General features: G+C 48.3%; 1 protein-coding gene across 3 annotated transcripts in view; it reads right to left on the bottom strand.

Annotated features, from left to right (window-relative positions):
• Positions 1-9359, bottom strand: part of LOC121497330 (regulator of G protein signaling 7 binding protein) — a 98734-nt gene extending 89375 nt beyond the window's left edge. The window contains exons 1-2 of one of the 3 annotated variants that reach the window (XM_041766833.1): positions 8401-9359; positions 7302-7468 (exon numbers count right to left, since the gene is read on the bottom strand). In XM_041766833.1, coding sequence (XP_041622767.1) covers positions 7302-7468; positions 8401-8565 — 332 coding nt within the window. In that variant the 5' untranslated portion in view covers positions 8566-9359. Of the gene's footprint in view, positions 1-7301; positions 7469-8147; positions 8208-8400 lie in introns of those variants that run through there. The other 2 variants (XM_041766831.1, XM_041766832.1) reach the window with 2 other exon arrangements.
• Positions 9360-13690: the final 4331 nt, after the last annotated feature.

Below are 13690 nucleotides of genomic sequence, written 5' to 3'. Positions count from 1 at the left end.
AACAACATACTGGTGTCACAGTTATAAATCAGAAAGAAATAAGGTCCAAAGTAATAGATAAGTCATGAAACGTTGGCTAATTTAACTCATGAGTTCTTACCAAAGTCTTTGCCCGAGTAGGTTTTACAATACCAAGTAAAGTTAACGAATGCACAAAATGGACATATCCTCACTGACTTGCCGCTCCAGGTGCAAGCATGAATGAAACACCGCCTTGCTTTCTCCTAGTTCACTATCTAAATAAAGCGACAATAAATTTCCCTCAAGGTCATCTTAGTTTAATTTTCTCTCAGCTGGGAAACATTTGTTAAGAAGGCCCTAGCAGGGTGAAGGTCATTGGGTCTGTTCAAAGCATAAAAAGGCTAACTTCAACAGGCAACGGGAGAGCCTTTGTCTAGATCCCATACCACCTGGCATTTTGGGGCTAATACGAGACTGTTATTTAATCTGGTGTGAGTCAGTACTGTGTCAGTTGTTGATGGTCCTTATGCAACAGTGTTAGTACCACCGAAGGACCACCAGCACCTACCCAGTTCTGGCCACACAGACCAGAGAAAATGAACACCATGTATGTGGACTGTCATGTGGCCCTCCCCGCCCCCCACCCTACATTATCTCCTGCAGCTGGATTTTTGGTCCCTCTTTTCTCTTCCATGTTTACTCACTGGTAATTCAATGGGTTAGAGCCAAGTGCTCTGGGTTGAGTTATGTCTCCTCAGCCCCAAATCCATCTGTGAAGTCCTAGTTCTCAGTACCTCACAAGGAGATCTTATTTGGAAATACGTTGTTGCAGGTGTAACTAGTTCCATTAGTATGAGGTCCTACTGAAATAGGTAAGGCCCCCGAATCCAGTTTGACTGGTTTCCTTATAAAAAGAGAAAATTGAGGGCAGCCCTGGGTGGTTCAGTGGTTCAGCGCCGCCTTCAGCCCAGGGTGTGATCCTGGAGATCTGGGATCGAGTCCCGCATCGGGCTCCCTACAGGGAGCCTGCGTCTCCCTCTGCCTGTGTCTCTGCCTTTCTCTTTCATGAATAAATAAATAAAATCTTAAAAAAAAAAAAAGAGAAAATTGAGACCCACACACATACACCGGGAGGAGGACACGTGAAGATAAAGACAGAGATGGTTCAACAGGGAACAACCACCAGGAACCAACAACCAGGATTGTCAGCAAACCACCAGCAGCTGGGAGAGAGGAACAGATTTTTGCTCCCAATCCTCAGAAGGCACCAAGCCTCCCTACACCTTGATCTTGGATGTGTAGCCTTCAGAACTGTGAGACAAGAACTTGGTGATGTTTAAAAGCCACCCAGCTTATGGTACTTGGTTACTGCAACCCTAGCACACTAAAATAGAATTGTTCGCTCATCCTTCCCTTTGATGGATAGCATATTCTTTTGGCACACACATAGCTTCCCTTTGATTATTTGACCAGTGAGAGTTAAAATTTTTAAAGCAAAAACACCTGTAATAGAAAGGGAACATATAGGACAGAGTGGGTGGCTTGGCATGCCTGCCAACCAGGCCTCTTGTACTAATAAGGCCTCCTCCATCGTGTGGATTAAGAAAGCTGTGAGGGCTGCCTCCATGCTCACCAAGCACTTCCATACTCTCCCACCCCACGTACTGGCTGCTGTCTCAGCCCCAGTGTGAAAAGGAAGCATTACTGAGTGAGCTGCGAAACTGAATTCTCTCTCTCCCTGCTCTCCCGACTTCCTAGCAAACAGAACAAGGAACACACAAGAACCAGCTAAAAGTGGGACTGGAGGAAAAGGAGTGGGGAAAAAAAAAAACAACAACCATGAGAGATAGATATAAGCAGAAAAGGAGAGTGAACTAGGCATGGTTGGTCAGGAAACTAATTGCTGGAAGAAAAATCTGAAATCTCTGGCTATGAATATCCATGATATTCAATATATTGTTCTCAGAAGCCATTAGGAAATTAAGATTCTTCTTGTGGCCATAGTATGTTCATATCTCAACAAATTATCTCTGGAATTCAAACTTCATGCATAATACTTATTTTTTATATCTTAGTTCTGTAACCATAGTCTGTGTGATTCCACCTGAATTAACACAGAACACTGGAATGATGAAGCCAGAAGACAGGTCATTCGGTTCAGCGTTCTCCCTGAGGTGGACCGAGAATGTAACAGGCCTGTCCTCTGTCACACAGCCTGTTTCAGAGCTAGGCCAAAAAAATTTACAAATATGACATAATTTATGAGGAATATGGTTTGATTTATACAAAGACTTTTTTAAAAAGATTTTATTTATTCATGAGAGACAGAGAGAGAGGCAGAGACACAGGGAGAGGGAGAAGAAGGCTCCATGCGGGGAGCCCAATGCGGGACTTGATCCTGGGATCACACCCTGAGCCAAAGGCAGATGCTCAAACACTGAGCCACCCAGGCATTGCATGAAGAACATCTTTCTAAACCACTTTGGAACCCTCACTTATCCATATTAAAGTATTAAAGAAAAAGCCTTTGGGCGCCTGGGTGGCTCATTTGGTTGAGCATCTACTTCTTGGTTTTGGCTCAGGTCATGATCTCAGGGTCGTGAGATCGAGCCCCACATTGGGTTCTGTGCTGGGAGGAACCTGCTTGGATTTCTCTCTCCCTCTCCCCCTCCCCCTTATGCTCTCAAAAAGGAAAAAAAAAAAAAGCCTTTTGATAGTCATCTGGGAAGCCTCAACCTAGAAAATTCTTCCAAACGTAATATAAAGACCTACGATAAGCATAAATTAATTTCAACCCAAGTCTTTGAAAAATACTTGATGGATAAATTTCTTTTTCATATTAAGTATTCAGGATGTCCTGAATTTTGCAAGTCTTGTGAATAATTATGTGAATGCTAATCTGAATTTCATAATAGTGTAACGGTGTGCTAGTCAGTCTCAGTGCTTAGTGTCTGTCCACTTACTTGGTCCTTATGACACCGTATGGTTCAGTCCCGTCTGCTATTCACCCCATTCTCTGACGAGAAAACTGAGGCAGAGAGGGTGACACCATTTGTAAAAGGGCTGGGCTGAGATCTGGGCACAGGCCAAGTCTGCGTACCCACGCCAGTGTACCTGCCTCACCTTTGCCGCCCCGGGAAGCTGTGTGTAGCTCAACATGCACGGGTTCCTAGCAAGTGGTAAAGCTGGGATTCGATCCCAGTCTCAGCTGATGCTAGAGGGTCCTGGCTTCTCGGGGTTGCTCCTTAGCCCGGAGGGGGTGGTCCTCTCTTTGTCCTCAAGATGTGCGTGCTTCATGGACCTGGCACCAGGCCAGGGAGCCACAAGCCTGGGTTCCAGGCTTAGAACAGCCTTGGACTGGAGGGTTGTCCTCTAGACACTGGGAACCATGGCCCTGGCCCCACAAACCCTCTCAACCACCCCGCGGGGAGCAGCACACTGAGACTACAGGGGAGGAGAGTGAGATGCACACAGTGAAGTGGTTCCGTCAAGGTCACGGAATGGGGTTCTCTGCCTCAATGCTCAGTCTCCACATGTCCTGAACCACCTTGCCTCTGAAGTCACTCGAAATCCTCTGAATCTCTTCCAATACAAAAAAAGACAATGGTGCTAAGTCCTAGGGATTCTTCAAAGGTGTCTCAGAAGTCATTTTAGGAAGGGAGTCCAAGGACACTGAGCCTGGCAGCCGCCTATCCCTGAGGTGTGCACGATGCATGCATGCGCGCGCACACACACACACACACACACACACACACACACCCCAAGCAGGGCACAGCACTGCCACTTTTGATCTGCCTTTTAAGTCTGATTTTGCACGTTTAGTTGGAAAGAAGATTCTGCTGCTAAAACACAAGTCAGGGGACCATTCTAGGAAGTGACCTTTGAGGCCTTTCTTAGTTTGAATAGTAAGGAGAGGATCAGCCCCATAAGGGGACAGTAACTGTGGTTCCTCAAACCAGGCAGGAGAGACTTGGGATCCACCTGGCTGGCTCTGTCCAGAAGACATCAGTTGCCTTCGAAAGAAAAGGAGGTGCTGCAACTTTAGCTGATGTAGACACAGTTTGGGAAGGGGGTTTTGATGATGTCTGTGACAATGGCCCTCTGACCGGGGGCCAGCTGATGAGAAACACGGTGGGAGTTTTCATCTCTCCTGGCCACCATCCCTTGAGGGTGTCACTTAGGGATGAAGGGGTGTAAGCAACTATGGCTTAATCCCAACTGTCTGGTTTTCCTCCTCTTTTTCCCCGGGCTACCTGCAACCCAGACTCCCTCCTCTGGCCCCAAAGCCAGGTGATAAACAGGAAAGGAGTGATCTGTGCTGGTTGGGAAATAAGTCAATTCATTTACTCCTTCAGGTCTTGCCGTTGCCCCACCTATGTTCCTACTCAGAGTAAAGTCCTGGTGTGTAGGTGATAGCTGTCAGGCTGGCATCTTGATGAATGCATGGAGAGCTGGGGGTTCTGTATGCCCAGCCCTAGAGTTCACACCCCTTTCACTGAAAGCTGTGTGTGTAGAAAATAAGGCCAAGTGTCCTTATTCATGGTGATGGTGATCATAACTTTTTACAAGATACTGAGCTATATTTTACCCACCATAAACTTCATCGTTCCGAATGTGCCATTCAATGATTTTTTTTTTAGTAACTATATAGTTGTACAATCATCATCACCCCATTTCAATTTTGGAACACTTCCAGCACCCCAAAAAGTCACCCCAAGGTTCATTGGTAGTGACCCTTTGTTCCCGCTCGCAGATCTAGGGAACCACCAATCTACTTTCTGGTGCATATAGATGTGCTTTTTTGTGAGCATTTCATGTAAAAGGAATTGCATGACACGTGGCATTTTGTGACTGGTATCTTTGAGCAAACTCTTCTTGCAATTCATCCATATGTTAGTGTGTTTTAGTATTTCATTCCTTTTTACATAATACCTTTTTAAATGGCAGCATTATGTAGAGGAAGGATCATGAATTTCTGAAGCACACAATGTGGGGCCGAATCAGAGTCCTACAAGACCTTAGTGGTGCAACTTTGGGCAAGTTTCTTAACCTTTTTTGAGACCCAATAGTAAGAAGAAGGATAATAATTCTCCGTCTGAGGGTTAGTCTATGAATTAAGTGGCAAGGGATGAGTGCTCAAGAAATCCAGTCTTTGAGTCTCCATTCCCCAGGAACCTTTGCTTTTCTTAACCCTGCTTCAGATTTTAAAGTGAATGCTACAGGTCCCCTACTAGCTTTAACGTCAAGCTTGACATGAGAGCCAACATAACTAGCAATGTCAGGAACGGAGTTCCACCAAGAAGAATCACATCCTTCATTAATGACAACTAGATGGAAAGAAGCTAAAGGGATTTCCTTTAGTTATAATGCTGTTTTTTTTTTTTTTTTCAGAAAGAAGGTTGAATTGTGTTCATTATTTTAAGGAGGAAATACTTCAGATTCTATTCTAGAACATTGTACGGAGTTGGCCTTACATTTTCAAGGCTCAAAGAACAACACTTTTTCCCACTAAGACTTACAGAACTGTTCCCAATAACATCAACCTTCAGGAAACACAAAAATAAGTAGCAAATGGCTACCAGCCCCTGAGTATATAAAATCCATCTCAAATCCTCAAAACTCAAGTTTGAGCCAGTAGTTTCAGATTCCTTCTTTCCCGAAACTTTGGAAGAACCAAATTTTGTGTGTGTAGTAAAATAGACTAAATTGAACTCCTTGTTTCTTTCTCTGGTCTATCTTCTGTGATTAGAACATGTCATCAATTTGCATTTCCCCTTAGAGGGATCCTCAATATACATCATACTGCCTTGGACACAAGATTGACAAAGCTGCTACTTTTTAGCTCTGTGCATAAAATTTCCTGTTCTAAATCTGTTTTCCCTTCTGAATCATTGTTTCCCTACAGTTTTTATTCCACCGCTATCCCCCTTTGTGTTTCTGATTGTTTTACCTCCCTTATTGTCTGGGATTTATCACAGCTGCATTTCTTCCCTATGTTCCTTAAACACTGACTCCCTTTCCACCTCCTTAAACATTGAATCCCTTTCCACTTCCTAGATGGAATCCCAGATTCACTTCCTGTTAGGCACAGTGTGACAGTTAAAACAGAAAAGGATAAAGCTTCTAAATATTTCTACCAAATGAGATAGGTTTGTAATACACTTTATGTCTCATATCAAGGGCATTAGATAGTGTATCTTTTCTCATGATATAAGACGCCACTTGTTAAGTGTAGTTATTGAGAAAGGCAACATAGGGCTTTCTATTCTATATATATCAATAGTGGTCATCATACATATTATTGGCATTATATATATTGTTGGCATTAAAGATGGCAAAGAGTGATTCTTTCAAATGCATACGTGAGATATAATTCCTATATGTGATCAATCTGCAACATTTTCAGTTTAGCCTACAAGACTTGCACTTTGATTGTAATCCAGACATACACAGATAAACAGATAAAGGTTGTATCCAAATGGAATCAAACACTTAACGTATTTCCATAAGGATTCCTGTGTTTTCTCGCTCTACATTCTTATTTGAGTATAGTGACTGTTGACAAAAACCCATGACTAACTTCTTTCCTGATATTGAGAGAGCAGGAAAAAGTAGAGGGGGATCTCAGAAGAGAAGTCTTTGCTCACTGCATCAGCATCTAAATTAGGACAGGGAATCCATGAGGGTGATAAAATAAATACAAAATAATGGGGAGGGGCACATCAACAGCCTAGGTTTAGTTGGGTTTGTTTGTGAATTTCCCCAATCTTCACAAAAACGTTCTTCTGTTAAAACTTTCCTCTTATACAGTACAATGAGGAGAGTAATTTATATCCAAGACTTTATTTTAGGGATTTTATTTTAAATGGTATCACAGGAATTTATCTCACGGTATAAATAGTTGAGTAAATCTAGGATTTAGCAAAGATTTTCTCTCTACTGAACTAGCCTTTCATGCAGGAGATGTTTAGCAGCAGATGACAAATAATCTTGAGGTGTGATGACTTAACTTCATTTTGACAGCCAAACATTCCGCAGAAAAATCTGAAGCACAGAGTTTCAATATGTGGACGGCATATTGAAAATCAATTTTTTAAAAATCACTTAATGACCCCAATCTTGAATCTACGTATATATTCAAGGATCACACAACCTTCAGATTGTAATTTGGCATGAAATTAGTCTTTCTATGGCTCTCAAAAGAATCCTGATCTCAGGGTGATGAGTTTAAAACTTCAGATTTGCAGAGATCACCTCTGAGGTCTCTGCCACCATAAAGAACTGTCAGCCTCCATGCATCATGTGTCTGAATTACCAAATAATGCCAAAGAGTCTCCTACCCCGAGATGGCAGCAAGTTTTTGGTGTGCCTGCCGGGCCATTTCACAGCCTTTGGTTCTTGTCTTGTGCATTTCCGCCCGGAGTGAGGGGCAGCTGACAGAGACGTCCCCGATAGAAATGACCAACTCCCGATACAGGGCCACTTGCGTGTTGAACTCCTGGACAAGCTGGAAAAGAAGTGAATCGCTTTCACCAACGTGTCCTATTCTGGTGTACACAAACAGGGGTGTTCTGTGACCCTGCGGCCAACTCCACAAGTCTCCAGCTCAGGAGCCCACACTCCAGACTGCTCAAAGATCAAGGCACAAAGGTGGGAAGTTTCTCTTTGTCCAAGGCAAGTGTTTATTTTTCATCGTGCAGTCCGAGCGTGGAAGCTCTATTTCCGGATCCACCCCCCACCCCCTCCACCGGTCCCTTAGACTCAGTTTCCCCGAGACAGCGAGAGCATATGCCACTCCCAGGTCCCTAGAGCTCGAGGATGGAAACTCTCACGCAGAAGGCTCCCTGGCACCACAGTTAAGAGAGGGATCTGAAGTTGCGAGGGGATAGAGGCCCAAGACAGGTTGTCACAGGGAAACTGGGCACCTCCTGCCAGGCCACTGAAGCCCAGACTCCCGCTCTGGAGCCTGCCGGGAAGCCCGGCCACAGCCTCTGCGCTGCAACCTTCGTCCCCTCTGCAGCGCCCCGTGTGCTCTGTTTGGGTTTATTTGCTGCCGTCTCCCCACAAATCAGCACCTCCACCTTCCCATCCCTTCCCTCCCTGGTGGAGCAAGCCACTTCACCGTGTCTTTCGCATCCCCCGTCCCCCCACCCCCCCACCTCCGAGGGGGTAGAGACATGACTTACAGCCGCTGACCCCAAGACCCTGGCCGTGGCACTTCTTTGCGGGGCCATCGCGACCGGGGTTGTCACCCCGCATCTGGGGACTGCAGATTTAAAAATAGTGCCTGTGCACGTGATCGGCATGGAGGAGCCGAGGGTGGGGGAGTGGCTGGCAGTCAAGCAAACGACTCACAGACAAGATTTCCCCCACCTTCCTCTCCAAAAAACAAAACAAAACAAAACAAAAAAACAAAAAAAAACCGCAGTTTTCACCTACCATCTTGCAGTCGTCCAGGGCTCGCTGGGTTTTGTGGGCGCTCTCGGAGCCGCTGCCCCTGCGCTCCCAATCTCCGCTCTGCAGCGGTGGCTTGCTGATCTGGAAGATCGAGGAGCGGGTGGACCGGCCGGGGCGCTTTTTGCGCCCATTCGGTGCAGAACTCATGCATACACATCCACCAAGCCGAAGCCGCTGGTGCAGTGCGCCCCGGCGCGGGCGGCCCGGTCGTTGCCCTGCGCGCCGCCGCCGAGCAGCCGCCGAGCAGCCTCCGAGCAGCCGCCAAGCAACCACCGAGCAGCCGCCGAGCAGCCACCGAGCAGCCGCCGAGCAGCCGGAGCAGCCGGAGCAGCCGGAGCCGGGAGGCGAGGCGCGGCGCTCACAGGCTCGGGGCGGGCTGCGCGGGCGGGTAACCTTGAGCCTGCGGGAGAGCCGGGGGAGCGGCGGCGGCGCCGTGCAGCATCGCCTCCACCAGCGGCGGCGGACGGGCTCGGTCAAGTTCTGCTCAGCAGCATCGCCCGGCCTGTCCCGGGAGCTGGGCGCCGGCGCGGGCTCGCACTACCTCCCCCTCGGCATGGACCGCGAGGCTGGGCGAGGAGGAACGCGCCGCCAGGCGGTTCTGAGTTTCCATTCAGATGGGCGAGCAGCTTTCAAAGCCTGCGCTGCAAGGTGGGGGTGGGGTGTGGGGTGGGGGGACGAGTGTCGCTCTGGCTCCGGTGTCCTCCCGCAGCAGCGCAGCGCCGCTCCGTCGTCTTTCCCCTCCCTCCCCGCGTCGCCAGGCCTGGAAGGGCTGGCGGTCCCCCCCACCCACCCGAAGCAGGCACCCGGCTCTAATAGGCTGCCTTGATCCCCCGTCTCTACGGGCTCGTCTGCTCCAGGATCCCAAATGAATCCGTGGCGGGACTGGCGGACGCAGGGAGTCGGGCCGCCTGACGTTGCGCGCTGCCCCGCACATTGATAGGACGGGAATACTAATGTGATCCGGCCGGAGAACCCCCCCTCCCGCTCCCTCCACAGTTTATGCACTTATCCAATCAAATCCCCGGGAACGTCAGTTGCAATATTACTTCATCGGCTCTATTCTTAGAAACGAAAAGTGTCATCAGAGTGGAGCACATTGCCACATGCTGGGACCTAAACACGGATCAACCTGTGTGCGTCTCAGGCCCGGGGCCCGTCAGAAAGCCTCTGGGGGCCGCGGATAAGCAAGGCCCAAAGGGAGGGGGCAGCGAGGTTTTTGACTCCAAAGGAAGACCTCTTGATGACCTAAAAGGAAAGCTTTGTTACCCTCAGTGGGTTGTTGCTGTAGTTCTGCTTTTTTGTTTTATTTTGTGGGGCACATGCGGGGAGGGGGACTGGGAGCCAGTAGGGCAGAGCGCACAGAGGGCTTCAAACTAGCCCTGGTCCCATTTTAACCAGTAAAGTTGCTGGCCTTGCGTTCCAGGGTGTCCAGACCCGCGCACTGAGGGTTTCCCATGAGAGCCAGCAGGCCTCCCTCGGGCATTCAGAATGAGCAGTTCTTTCTGGGCGCTCAGTGAGCCAGAGGCCAGGGTGGGGGGGGGGCAGGGGAGTGGAGGGGATGCCTGAGTGAAGGGCGATGGCAGTGAGCTCGGGCCATTGAAGTCCACTTTTACCACTGACACCCTAAGGTCCTTAGGGGAAGGAGAGTTGGCCCTCTGCCCCCGTGATGGGAGAATACTTGTTCCCATGAATAATTTACTTGGAGGCGACGGATAAAGAGGTCTACCACCGAGGAAGGGATGATGGGTGGCAAGGCCTCAGGAAGAACAAATCAGAGGTTCCTGGTCAGTGTCTTAAGGGGACATGGAGAGTGCACAGACAGGGAGAGCCAGAAATAGGAAGGCTGAAACCCATAAGGGGGCGGGGGTGTCTCCAAGATATGTGTGTGTGTGTATACACACACACACACACACACACACACACACACATATATATATATATGCTTTTTTTTTTTTTTTTTACAAGGCTGGTAAACACAACGGAGTGGTATAAGAAAGATATTTGGTCTTTGTCCCCAGTTCCCGTCGTAGAGCTCCTAATACCCTTGGCATCTCCTGAGTGATAAGGGTGATTGGAGTCTTTGGTCACCAGAAAGACTAAGAGCTGGCTAGAGGTTTAAATTTTTTTTTTTTTTTAATGATAGTCACACACACACAGAGAGAGAGAGAGAGAGAGGGAGGCAGAGACATAGGCAGAGGGAGAAGCAAGCTCCATGCAGGGAGCCCGACGTGGGATTTGATCCCAGGTCTCCAGGATCACGCCCTGGGCCACAGGCAGGCGCTTAACCGCTGCGCCACCCAGGGATCCCCTGGCTAGAGGTTTGAAGCTGTCAGCCCCACCTCTGACTTCCCTGCAGAGGAGATTGATGTGATTGTGAGCAGCCAGTGACTTTATCAATCGTGACTACATCATGAAACCTCCACAGGAACCGCTACACAGTGGGATGCAGGTTGTTGAAGGTGTGGAGGGGCTGAGGAGGTGGCAAGCGCAGGGAGGGCACAGAAGCTCCACAAGCCCCACCCCCCCAATACCTTGCCCTGGGCATCTCTTCCTTCATCGCATTCTTTACAGTCAACTGGTAACGAAGGCTCTACCCAAGTTCTTTGAGTCACCCTGGCCAATTGTGCAAGTGAAGGGGGGTTTGTGGGAACCCCTGAATGGATGTCAGATGTGACAGGAGTGGGAGCAATCTGAGGTACTTGTGACTGGTCTCTGAAGTGTGGACAGTGTTGTGGGACAGAGTCCTTAACCCGGGGCGGGGTTGGGGGGGAGCAATGCTGACTCCAGGTAGTTAGTTGCAAAATGGATATAAACTGTTGACCACCTGTTGGTGCCGGAGAGTTGAGGAAATAGTGGTGAAGTAGAAAACCCTAACAGGTGGACATCTGGATGGATGTTCGGTGGTATTTGTGTAGCATTTTTACAAAAGATTGAGAATCAGTTTCCCCGAGGAGTGGGAAGCAGGAGGCATTAGTGTCCACATTGACCTTGGGGTGCTACCCTCACCCCAGGTGTTTGGATGACTTGGAGATCGGGGTGGGGAGACCTCGTGTTGGCAGAGTCTCCCCAACTGAGGAAGATCGCTGCAGAGAAGATGCAGACAGGCTAAGGGGGCCTTCAGGAAGAATGGGCAATGCTCGTTTGTAAGCTGTTAAGTCTTGTGATATAAACCTCCCCCTTTTTTATTTCTTTTAAAGATTTTGATTTATTTATTCATGAGAGACCCAGAGAAAGAGAGAGAGGCAGAGACACAGGCAGAGGGAGCAGCAGGCTCCCTGCAGGGAGCCTGGTGTGGGACTCGATCCCAGGACCCCAGGGTCATGACCTAAGCCAAAGGCAGACGCTTAACCACTGAGCCATTCAGGTGCCCCCCCTGGGTAACTGACCCAGCACCCACAAGAGTTAAAGTCTGCTTTAACCCAAGGTTGGTAGGGCTTTGGAGAATTAAAGGAGGCTTCGTTTTACATGTGTGTGGTCGGAGGAGGATAAAGGAAACAGGACGCTGGCAATCAGTCCTTGGGAAATCTTTGCCACCGATTCTGTTATTTCATCCCTTTCCCTGCAGGGCCCTAGTGGCTGCCACCAGCCACCAGATTTGAGTGTCTCAGCGCCCCTCAGTAGTAGGCTTCTACTCCAACTACAACCATCTGGTCTCTACTCCCCCCCTTCTTCTGCCTAGAGACAATTTCAACAAACGAGAAGAAAAAAGGCAACCTAACTGTGCTGCCCAGTTTCTAGCCATATTTCTTGGAGGAGGTGGGGGGAGGGGGACAAATGGATTCAAACTCCATACCCCATCGGAGGGACTGCAGACTTGGCCACCTGCTAGGGGATGAAGTGGACATTGTCATTTGTGGGTGCCCCTGGGCCTTCCCTGTACACAGCCCAAGCCATTTTTCCCGAGAGGGGAGAAGAGGAGCATTGGTGCCAGAGCTGTCTCTCCCGGGGACAAATGCTGTAATCAGAGTAGCAGCAGGCAGGCTGAGCTCCCTCACCTTCCCCCACACTCAGAACAGCATGAATTTACATTCCTGGGGCTGTCTGACTGCCAAATAGAAGGGTAAAGTGCAGTTGGAAATCCCAACAACAAGGGCACATTTTCTGGTTGTCCGGACCCAGTTTTGGCACAACCCTACTAATGGGTCCTCTGTAGGTTTATTTGCATTGACCCGTCTCCTACGCTAGATTCTTGCCAATGTGAGATCCACCCAACGTCTCCCATTCTCTCTTTGGTACTCTTAGAGAATTCATTTTGATTTGTAATTTTTAAAAATAAATGTTAGAGTGAATAATGAGTGTCTGTTAAGTTTCTTCAAGTTGGTGCTAGAAGGAACCACGGGGAGACCCAGAGATGCCATCTCACAACCCAGGTAGGCCTCTCGCAGGAACCGGAGATACTGGGAGGCAGGTTCCCCATGAGAGTGAAGTTCGTGGGGGAACAAGAATGAAAAAGGACCTTATTTGTGTTGGTCTGTGACACAGGCAAAGACCTATTCATGAGGATGATGAGTTCTGAGAAGTTGGGGAGATCTGAAGGGAATGGTCATGTTTATTTCCTGTGAGCGTCAAAGGAGCCTGAGTAATCGAGAAGGATCTAGTGAATCAACTACCTACAAAATGGTTTATTTCCACTAAAAGCAAAAGGAAGTGCAATATGCTGGGCATGCATACTTACTAGTTTCAAAAATATGTTTGAGTATTTTTACCAGTTGCACTTCCATGTTTTGTTGGTTCTAAAGCTTACATAATTTGGAGGCCTCCGTTGAAAGAAGAATCCTGCCCCCTTGTTTTGTGTGTGAAATAAAGCGCATGCTGCGCTCATTACCCTTGCCATCATGCCGATGAGAAATCTCTCTTTTTTTTTTTTAAGATTTTATTTATTTATTCATGTGTGTGTGAGAGAGAGAGAGAGAGAGAGCGAGCCAGAGGCACAGGCAGAGGGAGAAGCAGGCTCCATGCAAGGAGCCTGATGTGGGACTCGATCCTGGGACTCCAGGATCAGGCCCTGAGCTGAAGGCAGGTGCTAAACTGCTGAGCCACCCAGGGATCCCCCGGATGAGAAATCTTTAGGTGGGATCTGTGCTTGGGTCAGGGTGCCAATAAAACTCACTTGTAAGAAAAAAAATTAAAAATCGGAAAATGTAAATAAAATATTAGGTATATGGTTTTGGAAAAGCCTGTGCAGGTGAGGCTCCCTGAAGCGAGTCTCGGTTACCTTCCCGGAAAATTGACACATTTTTCGTCTGTTCTTTGCCTAGGAGGCATCTGATGG

The sequence above is a fragment of the Vulpes lagopus genome, chromosome 8 (genome assembly GCF_018345385.1).
Source record: "Vulpes lagopus strain Blue_001 chromosome 8, ASM1834538v1, whole genome shotgun sequence".
Classification (NCBI taxonomy): Eukaryota; Metazoa; Chordata; class Mammalia; order Carnivora; family Canidae; genus Vulpes; species Vulpes lagopus.
Note: the sequence above shows the minus strand (reverse complement) of the source record. Positions and strands in the feature narration are given on the sequence as shown.